Raw genomic sequence first — 19,747 nt, forward strand, 5'->3', positions numbered from 1 at the left:
ATGTTGCCGTAGTAACATTCTCCCTAGAGCTGACTTGGTCAGGAGAAGGATGTGTTTAGTAAACTCTGAGTGTCTCATGTCTCTGCTCTCCTTACAGCCAATCACGTTTTATTTCCTGATTTAGTTAGGAGATTTTGGTCTTAGTTTTTGTGCAAATTATATATATTTAAAAAAAAATCCTTCTCTAGTTCTGTTATAGACATTAGGTTTTAAAAACAAACATTGCATCCCCTTTTGATGAGGATCTTATTAAAGAATGATCGGCACTTTTTAAGAGAATTAAATATTTATAGGGAGATTTTCTACAACTCAGTTGAAAGGATATGAGATCTATTTGTTTTTGGTTTGAATATGGATTTATTATATCTGAAATACATTTATTCATAGTATAAATTATAAAAATGCTGACCAGTTACAATAGGAATATGGAGATCTGAAATTCATTTCTAGACATCCAGAATGTTTATTCTAAATGTGAAGAATGTCCTTTTGTTTGAAGTAGTCATTTTGACAAGGAACAAAAATGTATTTCAGAGAAAACCTATTCAGAGAAACTAATAAATATCAAAATGGCCTGCCAGAGTAGCCTGATAAACCAGAATAAATGTGAGATTAAATGTGCAATTTAGTCTGGCCCCGATGAATGATACATCGGAAGATTGTTGATGAGAACAATTGTTTTTCAAACCATGTCTGTGCCTATTGGCCAACGCTCTGACCAATGAGTGCAACTGACTGTGACGGAAGCGCGACAGAAAGCTGGTGGGGGAGTGTAAACAAACAGCCTGTCGGTAAAACGGCAAATACGTCCTTCTTAAAAAGGAATGAGCATTGAGCCTCTTCCTGTTCACGTTTCAATGAAAACCCCAAGTCTAATCCTTCCAAAAGTGATTCCAGAGCTGAATCAAACGAGAACTGTTCAATAGTTGTTGCCATCTTCCTTGTTTGTTCTTTAAATAAATACCTGTTAAAGACTCTCTAATGCTAGCCTGGCCAGCCAGACTGATACACTGTGTATATATGTCGTATTAGTCTGGAAAAGCAACTGTATAGCTTGGCTGTGTCCGAACCTCTGCCCTAATCACTATATATAGAATTGTAGTGGTTTTGCTATTTTAGATTAGTGTCCAAAGGTCTAGTGCATGAAAAAGTAGTGGATATGCACTATGAAAAGTAGTGATCATTGATGGTCACTAGACAAGCAGATATATCCCAGAATGCTTTTCAAGAGCTCTCCTCCCAGAGCATCATGAGATTTGTTGAACCAGTGTCTAATAATAAAGATGGTGCAAGCACCGTTCAGGGACGTGGAATTACATGACCAATGGCATGTGAAAAATAGTGATCTCCTGTCTGAAGTCCACTATATAGTCCCTGCTCTATATAGTGATTGAGGGATTTTAATGGTTACGGCGGACATTCAGACACAGGCCTTGAATTCAAAGGCGGGGCTAATAGGATAAGCATAATCAGGTTGGAACCAATCAGATAACTACAATTGTGAAGCAAAAACTCCAAGCGACGCACTCTTCTAAACTTGTTATTTGCGGAACATGTTAAGCTGTTAAAGAAAATAAATGAATTTTGCCTGCTTTCTTAAAAAAAATTTGTGGATATAAGATATTCTCTCTAGTGCTCAACATTCCTTTGTTGCAACATTGTTGTTGTCACCAGATTGTTGTTATGCTAGCAGAAAAGTGCTGCAGTGGCCCTGAAGCATGATTTGCACAATGAGCTTATTTGCGCATGCACAACCATATATACATCCGGGTGTCCATAAATAATGTAATTATGGTACTAAAATTATTTATTTCTACCCTTAACTCACTAAAGAATGTCAATATACATCTTTAACAAATGTTTTATGACTTTTCTGTGACAATTTTGATGCTTTTTACATATTCTCCATTAAACAGGTTATCATCATGGGACATGTTTAAAGCAGTCTGATAAAATATGATTAAACCGTGTTTATATGCAAATTAGTTGTTTCTCTCTTTATATTATGGACAATATACCATAATGTTAACACGAAAGGAAAATATAAAACAAGTTAGCTCCAGGAAATAGAATAGAATTCCATTTCCGGTACAGATGGGGCAGAGACGAGTGATAGAACATAATATTAAGGCATTTATTTTCTCAGGAAATACAATATTATCCTTTAACACATAATATTTTAGTACGCTTACTATTTTTGCGGAGGAAAAAATTTAATTTAGGTCTTTTTACAAAATAATAATAAAATGTGTCTGCTCTGGTCAACCAAACACTTCAAAAGCCATGGTAGTTGGTTTTTTTTGTACAATACTGCCATCTGCAGGCCTGGACAAGTATAGTTAACATGGTGAGACACTGCCTGTCTTTCACGAGGAGAGCACAGTAAAGATTTTTCTTTTTGCTGTCTGACATTAATTAGGATGAACTTTTCTTTTTATGTAGTTTTAGTTAAATGTCATAAAGATTTTTTTGAATTTTTTAGCTGCTATGTTTTACTATGCTATTATCCACTTGTGAAAGTGATGTCACAATTTTTACCTTATGATAGATTAATTCACACATTTGCGTTAATTAAAGTCATACGTGTAAAAGCAGTTAACGGGGTCCCCTAAGACGCACTGTGACATCATCCAAACATAAATCAGGCAGGATTTCTTCCAGGTGTTGTTCATCCAACTTCAATGAGCACAATGAGACACTTTAGGCATCAGCTTGTTAGTTATATGGTTGTTGCTGTATCCCAAGGGTCTGTTTGAAAAAGTAGGTTTACTGAAAAAGGTTTTCTAAACCTGAAATCAAGGAAACTCTAAGTTTTCTGTTTCACAAAGAGAGTTTACTCATCCAGTGGCAGGTTTAGGAAATCTGGGACCCTAAGGAAAAGCAGGCAGGGGGCCCTTTGAACTGAGACAACACATCAAACAGACCCATTATACAGATACAGACATTTTAATAGAGTAGACATACATTATTTCTTCTAGGTTTTGTCCCTTTTCTTGTTGTTTCCCTCTCTATGTTTTTTACTCAGCTGACTTTTTATGCTGTCTCAAAAGGAATGAAAGAGTGTTTCCCATCACTAAGCTCAATTAGCTAATTGCTCCTTCCTGTGTTTCCAGAAAGGTGACGGCAAAAGTAAATACCAGTCCTACTTTTCACTGTAGACAAGCCATGATCTGCTTATCTGTTCTCCATTTTTCATTTGGATGAAATAATAGCTGAATGAATCATGACAGCAGACAAGATAGAGGAGAGCAGGAGGTGGGGTTACCAATCTACTTGCTCTGGAGTGCAGAGTTTGGTGCTTTTATATGTTGTAGACAGAGTCTCCACTAGGCGGGGTACTAGAGGGGTCTGAAAAGTTTCTAAATATAGCAACAAAAGCGCTAAGTTGGCAGCACTGCTCTTCACACCATTTGTTTTCAAATGGTTTGCTGCTGTCTGTTTGGACCTTTCTGAACATGTGCAGCAAATGGACTGATCCAATATGGTGGACACTGAAGGCGGGGGCTGAGACAGACTTAATATTATAAGCGTTCTGATGGCATCTCAGCTAAAGGATTTTAAGGTATCAATGGCAAGCCATTTTGATATTTATTAATTTGTACATATATGAATATGTATATCTGATATCTGAAAAGGCTGCTCAGTGGAGCAGTGGGTAGCACTGCTGCCGTGCAGCAAGAAGAACTGGATTCCATTCCCGGCCCGGGGTCTTTCTGCATGGAGTTTGCATGTTCTCCTCGAGCATGAGTGGGTTCTCTCTGGGTACTCCGGCTTCCGGAGTTTCAAACAAAATGACAATCTTCACATCTAGAATAAACATTTAGAATGTCTAGAAATTTATTTCAAATCTCCATATTACTATTGTAACTGGTCAGTAATTGTATTATTTTGACTATGAAGAAATGTAATTTAGATATCATAAATAGGCTACATATTTAATCAAGCTGATCAGAGTCAAAACGGCCAATTATAATTTTACATTTTTTAAGTCTTGATAACAGTTGAATTTAACAATTTGCCTTTTTATTAGCAAAAATCAATTTGTGCTTTTGTAAATTAAAAATGCAGTGGTTTAGTAACATTAAACCTGAAATGAAAGTGTTTTGAAATAGTAGTTTATAAATACTTAGGTGGCGGTGCATCTAATTGGAGACGCCATGTTGCGTCAGTATTTTGATCAGAGTTGCTGAAAGGGGACAAACTCGTCAGCCTTACTTTTTTTCTCTGTGTTTGAAACGTATTGTTTACTGTTGTTTTTACGGTTGTCTAAAACAAGCAAAAGAAAGCTCAGATCACTCTGCTTTCCACTTTCTGGTGAAATGAACTGTACGTAATCTTTTTCCAGTAAGATGCAAGAAAAACAAACAAAAGAAAAACACGTATTAACGCAGAGTCTACACTGAGGCAGCTTTTACCAGGTGGAGACCGTTTTTGAAGGAGCTGGGCTTCAAATCGGATGCTAAGTTTGCAGGCTTTGGGCTCGAATATAAGTTAATTTAATATAATAGTGATGTTTATTTTGGCATGTTATAAACAGTGCAGTGCAGCAACTCATCAGCATAGTTTGTTGGCTTCCACTGGATTCAGCCCTGTTTTCAGAGAAATGTTCCATGTTTCAGTCAGTCAGTTGCAGGGAATAAAGCCAAAAAAATCCAGAGCCTGAACTTTTTCCACACAGTATAACGGATTTCAATCGTCTTTTTAAAATTTATTTACCTTCAGTTTATTTTCAGGTGATTTTTTTTACGCACGGGCAATTGCTACAAACTGGAAATGCTTTAATCCCTGCATTTGTAATCCATCACTAGATAGAGGTAAATCTTTAACGCTGTTCCTTTAGATTTAGAACAATAACACATAAAATGCAGTGGTAGTGTTGAGATCTAAAGGCAGTTCATGTCCTATTTACTACAATTATTTACTGTTTGCTTGTATAATAAAGTGGCACCCAACAAGGAATATTTGTGAACCACTGCCCTATAGAATGGTTTCAGAACAACAAAGAAAATGTTTTTAAGTCCCATGGAAGATTTGTGGGTGGCCATCTGACTCTTTCATACCTGTCTGATTTTATTCACCTGCTGGAGTCATGGACCAAATTCCAGCAAACTATTGTGAGAGGCTTCAGAAAGAAAACCATAAATATTGGACCTAAATCCTAAAGTTTAAAAGGTCATTCTTCCAAATAATGAGGAAAATATGTAAACTCCCAGATATAAAAACATTCTGTCCAATGGCGTAAGTATTGGTAAGCAGAAACAGCAGTTGCTTACGGGCCCACGACCTCTTAGGGGCCCCATCACTGACACCTGGTAGGGCCCCCTATGCAATTGAAAACTAGGACATCTGCAGATGAAATGGTGCGAAAAATTCCTCTTAAACTTACCTGATACTGAAGTGACTGACCGGACCGTATTTATAGCGCAACACATGCCAGATTTCAGCATGATGGCGAGCCGTTTAAACGCGACGCCAATAGCAAAGCAGACAGTGGTACTTTAATTACTATGCTAATTACTGTATATTCATTATGTTCATTAGACAGTTGATAAACAATACACTCCTATAATATGTTTCAAACTGCAATAAAGATCTTAAAAGAACAATGTATTTGAGTATTTAATTTTTTACATGATTTGGAATTATGGGTAACCCAGAGACAAGCATCTCCCTGAAATGAGTTTTTGGAACATGGGATGTCTGTAACACGTGGTGGTGCACTTTCACCAATGGTTCCATTCAAGGTGCGCAGTCACTATTTTTCCGTGTGTGATGTGTGATCATATACTACTGAGAATTTCATAATTGTTTCTTCTCGGCCGATTTATGGAACTGTTGCTGTATCCTGAACGTTTATCAGGTGTTGTACCTCATATGTTGCCCACCCGGATAATGTTGTTGTGTTGTTACGCCATTAATTCTGGAATTTCACATAATTTGGGTAGCTCCATGTGAGCTTAAACTGAAATTGTCCAACATATACAACAGAAACAATGGTGTTGCGTCTTCCTTTGTTTGTCACGTCGTTTCATGTGTTCTCACGTCAAACCTGCGCCGGACACTTTGGGGAACAGCCATTTTATTAGTCAAATTTGAACCTTTGTGTTAGTTTCTCTTTATTCCAGTGCCACCATGGTGAACACTTATGTTAAAAATAAAAAAGTGACAGTTAAAAAAAAAAGAAAAAAGAATCAGAATGAAGACAGTTAATAAAAAAAAAAAGTAATCGTAGACCTTACAGCGTTCGTATCAAACTCTGGTCCCTTCAGACTAACTCAACGAAAACAGAAAGAACAGAACTGGGCCAGGGCAGACAGGAATTAAAAAAACAGCTTCTTACGTATAACCACATTATTAACATTTTTTTTTTAGATATTTCCCATAGACATTAGAAGTTTGCTTGATGTGGGGATTCTGCTGGATTGTCTCACATGTCTTATCTTCCCTGTGGAGGAGCGTCGCTGCGAACACAGCAACGGTAAATCTACTGAGAGGAGAGAGAGCTGCAAAGACTCTAACTAGTGCACTGTAAGGAGGGATTGGGGTTTGGGGGTTAAGGGTCTGTCCGGACACAATTTAGTGCAAACCCTCGGTTCTCTAAAGCCTCCCTGTTCTAGCTAACATCATTTACCACCCAGGCAAACAAGCAGTGGCAAACTACACCTGAAGACATGAGCCGGAGAGCATCCAGCCCTGTATTTAGACTCACAACATAGTTATTTCTCATCATTACAGTACAGTATAGATCAATAGTTTCCATATACTCGTCTTATCTTTTTATCATATTGCACCATAAAGAATGGGACACAGAGAAAGATGAACAGAGACTCCATTTCCTAATTAAAACAAGATATGTGCAAACATGACTAAGGACTTTATTAACCAAATCAAATTATTCCCTGTAATATCCACAAATAAAAGTGATTTCTCTTTTTTATATATATATTTATAGTAGTAAGAATAATAAATCTTCACATTGGATCATTTCATAGTGTGACAAAACGCCTGACTGGACAATCCAGCCACAGCTGTAATCATTGTCTTTTAGTTGGTCAGTCCCCATGCATCCATAGGAAATAGATTATTTTTTTTCTTCTCTCTTCAAAAAAAGTAACAATTTGAGAGCAGCTGAAAAGTTTGGACTGGTGTCAATTGCTTTCACTCCATGGTTCCCCCCCGCCCCGAGGTTTCCTTTTAGCGTCTCGGGGAAAAATGTTCCGTAGGAAAAAAAATGACTCCAAATGGTCATCTTCCACCGCAGGAAACTAAAAAAAGGAATGAACAACGTCCTGGATCTTATAAAAACATAGTAATGCAGCTGATCGTAGATCAGTTGGTACTCTGTAATTAATTATCATTAATAGCTGACAACTAACAATTAATAATAAAGAATTAACCAGAATAAATAATGCTCCCTTGTTACTTAATTAGTTTGGCAAAGCTCCTCCTGGAGTCGTTTTTCGATAATTAAATTTTTTCCTCCAAAAGTGAAACAAAAGCAAAAAAATACAAATAAGTTGTAAAAGAAAACTCTGACATAAATAAAAGAAGATTAGTAAAAGTGACCCCAGCCATTAAGGGAGGGCACATATATACAGAATTGCGTGGTGAGAGTCAGTTTACTGCACTTGAGTGTTAAGTCCAGTGTTAGAGTGAGTTCTAGTCCCGCCCCAGGTGCCCCTGCTGTTATACCAGCGTGTAAGACTTTGCGTAGGGGTTGCTGCTCTGTTTCAGATGTCCTCTGGAGTCCAGCAGGGACTCCTGTGAGGTGCTGAGCTTTGCAGCCTGGGCCAGCTCCGAGCCTTCCCTGTGAGGGAGCGTGGCGGCGGAGCCGGGCTGCCACTGGGCAACTGGGTCCCTGCTGGCCTGAGGGGCCTCTGTGGGCGTGGGGGGCGCCATGCGAGACGGCCGCTTCAGAGAGCGGCTTTTCTGGGGCTCAAGGCAGGTCTGACCCATGGCGGCCCTCTCTCCGCTAGCTGTCCCCCTGGAGGAGCCCGAGCAGGACATGCCTCGGTTTAACAGGAAGTCCATCCGCAGGTATGGAGGAAGGTGAACCAGCTCGCCTCCTGCAGGACGACAAACACACAGCAATGTTAGTTAATACTCAAGAGACAAAATGGATTTTTTTGACCAGCAGGGCCTGAAATTTGTTCTTTATTGTAGCTGCTTAACCTTAAAAATGAATAGGAATAATCTGAATTAATAATTCCACAAATTCTGTACTGATCTTTCACTGTGGATGTTTCCCAGAATGTCTATATTTTAATCTTGAACGTATTCAAAATAATCAGCAGGAGAAGATGTATTTGTTCAGGAAAGTTTTAGATTTAGGAATGCTCTTTTTCTTTTTTTATCGTTGTGCTAGGTGACCACCCTGCAAAAAACAGCAATCTAAATAAGTCATTTTTTTCTTAAAATAAGTGCATTTTGTCTTGAATAGAGGAGGTAAGTGAAAAACTTTGCCAATGGAATAAGACAATTTACATTTAAAATAAGAAAAATCAGTTGCATTGTCTTATTTGAAGTGCATTTCATCTGATTATGTTATTTTAAGAGTAAAATTACTTACTCTATTGGCAGATCATGGTATTTACCTGCTCAATTTAAGGGTATATATGTTTGGTTATGTGAGGTCTTTCTTTATTTCTGCATTGTTTTTGCAGTGCACATTAAATTACAGAAGCCTTGAATTGGCACATGATCTAATATCATGATAGAGCTGTATTGTGTTTTAAAAAGACTATTTTCTCGTGAGAATTTGAAATTTCTTGTAAAAATTGGTAGTGTTTTTTTTAAATAACAAGCTAACAATCCTGACGTCATTTTACTAATTTCTGATTAATAGAATAGTGATGTGGAAAAAAGGAGGCTGAGGCACCTTGTGTGTTTTGCTGAAAAGAAATATAAAGGTACTTCAAGGCACAAGAAATTACAAAAGAAATCTGTGAAAGGGGGATGTGAGGATAATCCAGTCTGGAAAACGAGGCTAAAGTGTCAGGTTTCTGTTTCTGTTATGTTTTTCTTTTGAGTATTCAGTCTTACTTTACTCCTTGTTTTCTAGTGTTTAGTCTTCTTTTCTCCATGTTTTATTTTAATTATCATTTTGTTGTTATTTCCAGGTTTCTATTTGTTCCTCTCTGCTGCCCTCTTATGTTCACCTTCTTCCCTAGCTCTTTCCCTCTCTTGTTCTGTGCACACCTGCTCCCAGTTTCCTCATTTTTCCTCTTTGTCTCAATCTCCTTTAAAAGCCCTCTCTATTCAGTTCCCCTTTGCTGGGTCCTCGTCTAACACCGTCAAACATGCTTCTACTCCTTCTCTCTGAGTCTTCCTCCTTATGATTGTGATTCCCCTGATGTCTCCATGGTTTCTGAGATTCACCTCTGCCTCTGCTTTTGGGTCAAGTAACCATAGCCAAATCGTGACAAATGGCAGCAGAAGGCTGAAAATGATTGATCTTCAGAGAAGGCTTTAGGAGACATCCTCAGCAAAAAGTAGACGCCTGGAGTCTTCTGTCCGGGTTGCTAACATCACAGCAGATACGTCAGGTGAGCACCTTCTGAGCAGGACCAGGTTAATAAATGATGATGTTACTAAACACTGGCCAATCATTCGAAATTTATTCATCTACATCAATAATTCCATTATTTAGGACACTTGATGTCAACAGAGAGAAACCTGGGGCCAGATATTCAACCTGCGGAACATCCAGGAATGACAGAGTCAAAATAAAAATCTCCATGACATAAATCACTGATATAACAATCCACTGCAAGAGGAGCAGTTCTTCACAAAGTTTCTGAAATGCAGAGGGCTCTACTTTTTTAATGAAAGCCCTGCATATAATATTTAAGTTGTCCTTGCTGTTCCCTGTGCATTGCTGCTGAGGCTAAGCCAGAGTCTGTCAGAGCCTTATGACAACATGAAATATGTATAGTGTGGATATCAGCTCCATCTGGCCTGTTCCTGTTTGGCTCTGACTCCATCCTGGAGAGAAATATCAGCTGTGCTGCTGCCATCAACACCTTTGTTTATAGATGTCGGAGCTTGGCCTGTTTTTCAGTGTAGTCCTGTTTCTCTGACTGTGACTGGCTGGATGTGCTCTCTTTCATCCTCTGACATGGGAGCTGCTCAGAGCTCGTCTGCCTGGCTGTGTGTTTCCTGGACGGGGCCGCCTGTGGAGCTGGTTGACAGTTGCCTCTTTTTCTATCTCTGCTTCTGTCTCCTTGAACCCCAGTCGGCCTCAGCAGATGGCCGCTCACACTGAGCCTGGTTCTGCTGGAGGTTTCTTCCTGTTTAAAGGGAGTTCTTCCTCTCCACTGTCACCACAAGCATGCTTAGTGTGAGAGATTGCCTTCAAGCAAATAAGTCGATACAATAAACTGGTTTTCCTCAGGTAGAAGGCTTGAAATCAATTTGACTGTAGATCTGATATTCATGATTAATTTCACAACTAGGCACAAATCGTGTCTTCTTGCTCATTTATAGAGCATATCCAGCCAAAACAGAATGAAAGGCAAAGTCTAAAGGTACGTCCACCGGCACAGCCATTTTTGTTTTGTTTCATCCTACCGCTTCTGGTTTCCATCACACACATCACTGCATTTCATTGGTGTTCAAGGCTAATGCATATATTTGCTTCTGGAAAAAAACATTTCTTGGGAGTTTGTTAATTCCCAAATCTCACAACAATTCATCTGTCTTGCGAGGTAAGGTAAAGACTTTTCAGTAAAAAGAATTAGCAGATCTTTTGTGTTTGTATGTGAATTTTTCTCTACATTCAGAAAATAAATTCAAATCATTCAAAAAGTGATCATTAAATATTTTTCCTCTCATGTCTATCGGACATTAAAACATGTTACTATGTTGGACAATAATAAAAATATGACCAAGTCTACACACCATCTGTTCATTAGGACAAAATTGAATCCTTAAAACTAACTTGATAAAAGTACATTTACCAAACTTACAGAAGTGTATTCTGCAAAACAAATCAGAGAAGATTTGCTGTGATAATTGCTGTATTTGTAAATTGTTCCTATATATCCAGAGATAGTGTTAGAGTGTTAGAGTATGTCAGAATTAGATTATTAGCTGAAGAGAAATCCTAGCTTTAAGAAAAGCTGACCACGCTGTGGCCTTATGGACCGCCTGGCCTCACCCGGTCTGTGGGCCTTGGGCACGGCCATGTTCATGACCCGGCTGACGTCCTGAGGCTTGGGTGGGGAAGCGGTGAAGCGGCAGATGCCTGACTCGGAGGGCGTGCTGGACGTCAGGCTGTCGGTGTAGTCGTTGGTGCCCGCCGTCATCTGCTCCGATGACGTGTCAGAGATGAAGCACTCAGTGATGGTGAATTTGGCATGGCGCAGCTGCTCCTCCATCTTGGCATGCTCGTAGGCTCGGGCGAGCTCCTCGTAGGTAGAGGAGGCGCTCTCTGTAGATACCATGCTGCTCCGCGCTCGGTCTGGACATGAGGTTGAGTTAGTACAAGGATTAGTTTTGAGTTAGTGACAGAACAAGAAGCCTGAAACTAAGTTAAAGGAAGGTCAGCAGGTGAGAGGGGTTGTTAGAAAATGTATCTAAATGATGGTCACCTGTGTCCTGAGATGGGCTGACACTGTAGCTGTCACTCTCCTTGTCTACAGAACCTGCGACCCTGGGTGTGGGCAGCCTCCAGTCAGTGCTGAGAGTGTGGGAGGAGACAGGGGGATGGGGGCGGTTCAGAGTCCATTGGCTGGCGTAGCGATTGCGGGCAGCAGGGCCGGCTTTGGCTGTGCGGCGGGCGGTAGGGTCTAAAATACAGACAAAAGCACAAGTTTATACAAAGTCGGGCTTAGGACGTCACACTTTGATGTGGAAATTCAATTTGTTTATAAATATAAAGAACTCTTACAAATGAGTTGCCACACATTTTAATTTTCAAATCTGTTTAATATATTTATGATTGTGCATGTGGCCTTAAACATGAAATATCTAAGGATTGCACATGTTGCTTTTAAATAATCAAAAAATATGCCAGGCTGCCATTAGTTGAAGCCTTTCTGTGCAAAAGTAATTAAATCTTCATCAGCACTGACAGAGTGTCTGCAGACTGCATCATGAGAGGAAGTGGCTTGCAATATCTGAGTATAATTTTTGTCTCCTTTTTTATGTAAACTATTAACGGTATCTCAGATTTGCAACGTTGAGGCTGTTGATGTTGACATGTTAGGGAGTAAGGTAGATCGCATTGCAGCAATCTGTAGTTCCCTACAACTACAGGTTCCTTTAGTGCAAGCTGACAGGTCAGACTGATGCAGGTCGTGTCTAAATGTCTCCAAACAACTGATGCCTCTGATTTAAGTATGTTATGTGACTCATTTATGCTCACTCAGGTGTTTCAAAATCACCTTTGGTAATTTTGGTGTGGGCAGTAAACATTGTAAGGTAAGGACTGAGATACTATTTCCTTTTATAATATATTATCCAATGCAAAACGTTTTTTGTTCTTTTCTTCCTCTTGCATCTCAGAGAATTCTGCAAGTTTCTTTTGTCCGTTCTTCATAAGTAATTATTTAAGTGGACCCACATAGAAAGGACAAATTAGTTATAAACTATGAAGGAGGTTAGAGACTGGTTCTTGGCGAAGACAGAAAAAATAGAAAGGATTTCGAGTCTAAATGATAAATCTGGATGTGAAGAAGGGAAGAAAACAGAACAGCAGATTGAGCCAAAGAACATTATCATAAGCAGCGGACCTAGCTAAAGTAAAAATGATCTTAAATTAAGAACAACAAACAGCGGCAGCCAAAAACAAGCATAGTTTGTGTGGGATGGAGTAAAATAAAAGAGATTCCGTACTGGACTTACTGGTTCCTGGCCTAGCATCTGATACATCTACCAGTGGACCAGTGGCTTGGGAGAGGGACTGGTAATGGACCGTGTGGGTGACTGTGGATGACTTTTGCTTCTGAGTCTCCCCAAAGTCATTATCTGTCAGCAACACAGTGGATCTGTCGTCTGTGGGAAGGCAAAGCAAGGTAAGGACCAAACCACCAACAGTGAGGTTCAGTGTCCTGAACAGAACCAGGCAGACACCTACCAACTGTCTCCATTGTGTCCCTCTCCTCGATGAGAAGCTGCGCTCTGGGAATGTCGATGTGCATACGCAGCGTTTGCTGCTGTTTGTTAATCGGCTCAGCAGGACGGGTGTTTTTACTGAGGAACATTAAAAAACAAAGAAAAAAATGTAAAACCTGAGGAGAATATTGTCCTGCTTTATACATGACAGTTTCGTACGCTAAATGGTATAAAAAAGACATTGCCATTTTTTCCTCACTGTAAGACATTGATCGTTCATCAATTCACAAGAACGCGAGTATGGACTTGTGTCCTCGCCAAGTATATTCCTGAGAAGAACACAGTAAAGGGTAGCCTCGTGAGACCATCCTGATCTCGCAAGCTTTCAAGATTTCACTCGCTAATCAGTCTGGAGACTCTCCGTTAAAGAAAATTTGGAGCCGTTCACCAAACGAACGTCCAATCAGCGTTGGCTTTGAGGCGGGTTGAGGTGTGACGCAATGAGAAGTGCGACAGTTCAGTCTAAAGAACATGGCGGCTTCAGCCGATGAAACTAGCGTTAGCGTGGCTATCGAGCAAGTTTTATCTGAATTACAGAGTATTTCTTCACTGAAAGAAGAGCAAAACACTGCTCTGGAGGCTTTTCTCAGAGGAAAAGATGTTTTTGCTCTTCTCCCGAATGGTTTCGGCAAGAGTTAGCCTGGCTGTTAGTACGTCATATGCTTCGTTGATCTGATTGGTTTATTTGGCCCGTCTATCACCAACATAGGCCAATCAGCTAACCAGTATTTTTGCCCCTTCCCAAAATAACTTCAACCAAAGGTTTCCAGATGGATATGCGGAGCAAATCCATCTGGCGGAGTCAGGTTAAGTAAAGGGTGGAGTCTGGGAGAACGTGACCACGCAGCATAAATATGGCGTAAATAAGCGTACTCATGATGTCACCACACGCTCAGCTCTTCTGGAGCTGTATTTCACCTCCTGTTATTAATAGTTTCTAGATAATAATGAATTATTACTTTTTTCATTTATTTAGGGAATAATAATTTACACATATAAACACAAATCAAATGAAAATTTTGCCAAATAGTACAAAAAAAAAAAAGACATAGCCAGCGGTCTTTCACATACAGCTAAGCCGAGACAGGGCTGCTGCAGACGGGCTGTGGTTAGCCCTGGCTGCCGTTACCCTCGAAGGTCCACTAGTTGCCGCAGTCCTCTCAACATCTGATTTTTTTTTTTTTTTTTTTTTTTTTATTACGCATTAAATTGGTGAATGGGCCATATAGTACTATACTTATAGTATACTTAAAAGTATAATGTTCTCGCCTCAAATGATCTTAAAACTTACTTTTATTGAAGAACAGCAACAGAAAATAGAATTTTTAACCTAATAATCTGAGCTCTGTGAGCGCTCCATTGAAAGCTGCTGCTGCAGCAGTGCATGCTGGGACAGCTGTCTATCTAAAAAACGGACAAGTCTGCTCTGATGCATGCTGGGTAAATAGGGAGGGACGAGAACAACATCGGACTTTGTCCGTTCTCTGTTTGTTGTTCTTGTGAAATGGAACAGTACTAGGGCTGAGGCTCATGACGTTTCACGAGCACATGAGAACGCACAAGTACACATATTGAGAAACGGCCAATATTAAATCAGATAAAACTTTGTTTGTTTTAGGTCAGTTAAGATTACTAATATGAGCTAACAGGCTTTGGAGTCATATTCTACAGTTTGATGAAACTAATACGTTGGTAATAATAAATGAACGTTGGACCTATGCTGGCCAAAAACTGTTTTAGCACTTTCTATACCTTTATTGCTGCTGTAAACATCAGAATTTCTCCATTGTGGGACAATAAAGGGGTAATCTATTCTATTCTATTTTTTTTTTAATTCTATTCAAAATTTAAAGGTCGACTTTATTCCCTTCTTTTACATACATTGGTCATTAGTCCGTTCCTGTGAGAAGGTATTTGAGTCTTACTCTCCGGGCGCTTTGTGTGGGTCAGAGCTTATGTCGGTAGTGGACATTTTGAAGTGACATCTTAAAATAATAGCCAGAGGCTTTATTTTTAACAAACTAAGCATGCTGGCTAATTAAATATTAAGGACACCAGTTGATTTGGGAGTTAGTCTCATGTTACTAACAGAACGGCCTGTAAGCTGGCTCAGTTATACCAGCTCTGCCAGATTTAGGAGCCCAGGTCAATTAAAAGAGAAAAAAATACCATATTTTCACACAATCTAGGTAAACTTCTGAATTTCAAGAGAAGTTAAAGATCCTAGTTCTGCATGGATTAAAACAGGAAATTTGCCTTATTTACCGTCGAACAGTGAGAAAGCATTGGTTATGTCTCTTTCTGTATGGAAACACCTGGTTCGAACTGTTAGTGCTTATATGTTGAAAATGATCTCTGAAAAATACCTCATCAGCATTTCAGCCAAACTCTTTGCATCTGGAAAACAAACAGAATTTGATTTTATGATTTAAATCGAAGCAAACATACAAGCAGTGAGAAACCTGACCTCAGATTTATCTCACCTCTCAGCCTCTTGAGCCGCTGCTCCCTCCTTCTCCTCCTAAGCACCAGCAGTCCAATGAAGATTACAACAATCCCCACCAACACACAGGAAATGGTCACCATCATCTTCAACCCTTCGCCTCCCCCTGGGTTCTCCTCACTCACATTGGGTGCTTTCACCAAAGGAGCGATGGTACCTGTGCACAGGTCATGGTACAATGTAAAGGACAAAATGGAGCTGAAAATAACATCAGATGCTTTTTAACTCTGAAACAACTTACTGCCATCATAGCTGAGCGTAGCAAATTTGACTCTCTTCTCAGCGTAGCCGGCGCTGTTGGAAACTTTCATTTGCAGCTCATACCAGGTGGCCTCCTGCAGGTCGTACAGGATGTAGCTCTTTGTAAGGGACGTGCGCTGCGCTGTGGTCCAGGTGGGCGACTCGATGGCCCGGTATTCCAGGGTGAAGGAGGTGATCGGACATCCGCCATTATTCCAGCCGTTTAGATTTAGCTTGACCCGAGTGGCATTAATGCTGGTGAAAAGCTCCTGTTCCTTCGAGTACTGAGGTTCTGTTTCAAACACAATAAGGAAGAAAGACTTATTATTAACTCAGGGACATGTGATGATTATCCCCATATGCACACTGCTTCAGTTCATTTTATTTAAAAAAAATTCCTGTTTCTAGTCAAAAACTGTAATGTTTTTGCTTCACCAGCAGGTGGTGGTAGCAGCAACAATAGTGTCAGTCAAATTTAAAAGCAGATTGGGAGACTGCTTAAACAAATGCTAGGATAACTTATTATGTGTAACTGTTGTTTACTAGCCTACATACATAGCCTAAAGTGCATTGTGATTAGATCGCTACTCTGCTACACCCCTCAAAAAATATCTTTATGGGCACTGATTGACCTGTCCTGAGACAAAAATAATGCTGTCAAAGCTGGGTACATTTGCTGCAATCACTCAGTGTGTGGTGGTGTACATAGTAGTACATATACAGTAGATGCACGGTGGCGCCATCTGCAGGTAAGTATAAGGTAAGTAACAAGACACAACATTTATGTAACAGAAGAGACAATCTGAAATATTGGGGGAGTAAAAACTTCTGCTTTTTTTGTGTTTTTTTTTTTTTGAGTGAAATTCTCTTTTTTGAGAAAATGGAGAACCCCCTACCTAGTTTTGGGGTCAGTCATGACACAATAGTCACTACAACTCTCCCCTCTTCCCTTTGTTAAATTCAATGTATTTTTTATTTTTTTTTTACAACTGAAGCTGTTCAATTAATTCAGTCCAACTCAGTCTGTTTCTAATACACTTCATCCAAGGACACAGACATGCTACAGTAACTGACCCAGACTTCAGGTAAGAACTGTCTTCATCTTACTGGTGTTCTGGCAGATCAGCCTACCCCATCAGACCAGCATACCCATAGTCAATACTCGTTTATCCCTTTAGTTTTGTACAAAAAATACTCTTTAAACTACCTCGATGGGCGTGTATCCCTTAAGTCATGTACAAAAAAATGTAAGGTCACATCGCCATCACTTCAAAAAACAACAAATAGTAAGTAATTAACTAAATTAAAAGGATAAACGGGACTAGCATACGCATATGTATATATGACGTCTTTTGCATGCGTATTGACTATTGGTATGCTTATCTGACAGAACACCGGTTGTAGACAACAGCAGATCTTTATCAGGAAATAAATCAAACAGAGTCATAGTGGGAGAGAGTGGTCGCTTTGGCAAACCAAATGTTCACAGGTTACAAACGGCATTAGAGCAGATAGCTGCAGATAGCATAAATAAAGACATTGCTTGTACCTTTGCCATGGGTCTTTGCCTCTATGATCTCACTGATGCGACCCGGTCCAACCCCATTCTGGGCCGTGAGGGTGAACTTGTACCAGGTACCACATTTGAGATTTTCCAGGCGGTACGATCGCTCGCTGGGACTGATGGCAAAGTTACCCCACTGCTCGCTGTTGTCCTCCGAGTACTGCAGGATGTAGCCTAAAAGCAACAAAGTTGAGTCAACACCAAAAACACTTCTATGAAACCAAAACGCTGAGCAGCATCAGACCTCGTATGGAGCTGCCTCCGTTGTCCCCTGGGATCCAGGAGAGGGTGATGGAGGTTGTGGTTGTCTTTGTGACGGTGAGGCGAGGTTGGTCGGGTGGAACTGGTGGGAAAGAAAGACTCAACTGAGTAAAAAAATCTTCCTTTTCTTTTTTAGAGCCTCGTAGTAGAGCTCACCTTGAACCTGGAGGTTGAGGACAATCTTGTCCGAACCAAAGCTGTTACCCGCCACACAGGTATAATTCCCAGAATCCTCTGCTTTCACTGTGCGGATAACGAGGCTGCCATTGCCATGAACACTGCGCCGGCTGTCTATCGCAACTGGAGCAGGGGTTCCATTGCTGGAACACAGATAGGTTTAAGATAAATCTTCTGATATGGATAAGTGAAATCGACAGAATAAAAACAGGGACTTTCCTGCTGAATGTATTTTTAAATCCACAACGAACATTTTTACATTCTGTCATGTTACAGTGTGGGAAAAACGTTGCAATCATTCCAAGACAAGTTACCCACTATTCAATAATTCACTGGGCATTAAAGTCGTAGGAATGAGGCTGTTCCAACTGTTGCATTTCCGAATTCTGCCGAGTGGTGTACGACTTTACGCAAGAGAATAAAGTGAATGTGATTGGTCGTTGATCAAGGGGGTGGGATCGCTGTGGGGGAAGGTTCGCAAGCAAGTTTGGTTGTGGCCAGTGTTGATATACGATTGGATAAATTTAGGTGTTCAGGCTGACGTATAACTAACTGGTCTGCATAAGATAACGTAAAAAAACTAAGATTTTAAGACAGGATTTTTAAAAACAGAAATGTTCTAACTTTTGGGACAATATTGTTTGATAAAGAGTACATTTAATATACATGTTTAAGCCAGAACAATTTGACAATAAATATGACTTCCCTACAAACTTAATACTCAATGTGGGAATGTAATTTGCAATGTGATATAATGTCACAAAGAAGAATTCCCTTGAAACAGAAAGCGCTTTGTGACAATGGAAGGTGGTGTTTGCTTTAGAACATGTGGTCAGGAGCCTGGAAAGGGTTAAAAGTGAATAAAAAGCATGTAATCTTTGTAGACAGACTGTGACAGAATGTTATCCATATCAGTTTAAATCTGTGCTGCAAGTAATAAGACCTGTCTTCTCAACAGCCTGGTGTCTGCAGTTTCTCTTTAAGTGCGGTGAATATTTGAAATTCAACAACATACAGCGTGTGTTTCTAGCTCCATCCTTCCTCCCATCATCTTTCATCCTCTTTCCTCAAACGGATGTAGCTTGTTTGTTCAGGTCTTATTTTTCCTTCTTTTTATTGCCTAATTGCCTGGCCTGTCAGATGAAGAGATGATCCTAAGAGTTATTAGAGGAAAGGGGAATGAACACAAATGGACTCCACTTTTAGTTTTCTATGTCACATAAAATCCCAGTGAAATACATTGAAAAGTGTTGTTGTGACACCACCAAAAGGAAAAGTCCCAGGGTTATGAGTCATTTTGAAGGCACTTTATGTTCAGCATTAAACCAGCTTTGTATGTTTGCTCCTATTTGTAGACTCACATCTCCTTCAGCCACTTGATGGTTGGGGATGGATCCCCCACTGCCTTACAGGGGAGCACAATGTCCCTCATCCAAGGGGTCGTAACCGTCCTGTTGAAGGTCAGGATTCTAGCTGGTGCTGCAAACACAAACAGGCAGGTTTTGAAATCACAGAAATACAAATATATTTATACTTTTGCATCATTCTGCTTCATTCCATCTCTATTCTCCCATCCTGCAGGTTCTGTTAGTTCAATCTCTAACGTTCTGCTCTCTCTGCTTTTCTCATAGTAGCTTCATCTGGTCTGTTCCTGTTTGGCTGTAACTCCATCCTGGAGAAAAATATCAGCTGTGCTGCTGCCACCAACAACTGACTGGCTTGATGTGCTCTCTTCATCTTCTGATATGGGAGCTGTCTGGCTGTGTTTTTCTTGGACCGGGCCGCCTTTTACAGTTGCCTTTTGTATTTCTGCTTCTGTCTCCTTGAACCCCAAATGGCCGCTCACACTGAGTCTGGTTCTGCTGGAGGTTTCTTCCTGTTAAAAG

At 40.0% G+C, this 19,747-nt stretch overlaps 1 protein-coding gene across 2 annotated transcripts in view; it reads right to left on the minus strand.

Moving 5' to 3' along the window:
• Positions 1 to 6,071: 6,071 nt before the first annotated feature.
• The window catches only part of dscam (Down syndrome cell adhesion molecule), a 138,325-nt gene continuing 124,649 nt past the window's right edge, over positions 6,072 to 19,747 (minus strand). The window contains exons 22-33 of one of the 2 annotated variants that reach the window (XM_015371839.1): positions 19,223 to 19,340; positions 17,841 to 18,004; positions 17,668 to 17,766; positions 17,409 to 17,597; positions 15,861 to 16,151; positions 15,600 to 15,776; positions 15,483 to 15,513; positions 13,079 to 13,194; positions 12,838 to 12,996; positions 11,592 to 11,789; positions 11,159 to 11,461; positions 6,072 to 8,066 (exon numbers count right to left, since the gene is read on the minus strand). In XM_015371839.1, coding sequence (XP_015227325.1) covers positions 7,687 to 8,066; positions 11,159 to 11,461; positions 11,592 to 11,789; positions 12,838 to 12,996; positions 13,079 to 13,194; positions 15,483 to 15,513; positions 15,600 to 15,776; positions 15,861 to 16,151; positions 17,409 to 17,597; positions 17,668 to 17,766; positions 17,841 to 18,004; positions 19,223 to 19,340 — 2,225 coding nt within the window. In that variant the 3' untranslated portion in view covers positions 6,072 to 7,686. The remainder of the gene's footprint in view (positions 8,067 to 11,158; positions 11,462 to 11,591; positions 11,790 to 12,837; positions 12,997 to 13,078; positions 13,195 to 15,482; positions 15,514 to 15,599; positions 15,777 to 15,860; positions 16,152 to 17,408; positions 17,598 to 17,667; positions 17,767 to 17,840; positions 18,005 to 19,222; positions 19,341 to 19,747) is intronic. The other variant, XM_015371840.1, reaches the window with a different exon arrangement.

This window comes from Cyprinodon variegatus, unplaced genomic scaffold, assembly GCF_000732505.1.
Source record: "Cyprinodon variegatus isolate N-32 unplaced genomic scaffold, C_variegatus-1.0 Scaffold65, whole genome shotgun sequence".
In the NCBI taxonomy this organism is placed as follows: domain Eukaryota; kingdom Metazoa; phylum Chordata; class Actinopteri; order Cyprinodontiformes; family Cyprinodontidae; genus Cyprinodon; species Cyprinodon variegatus.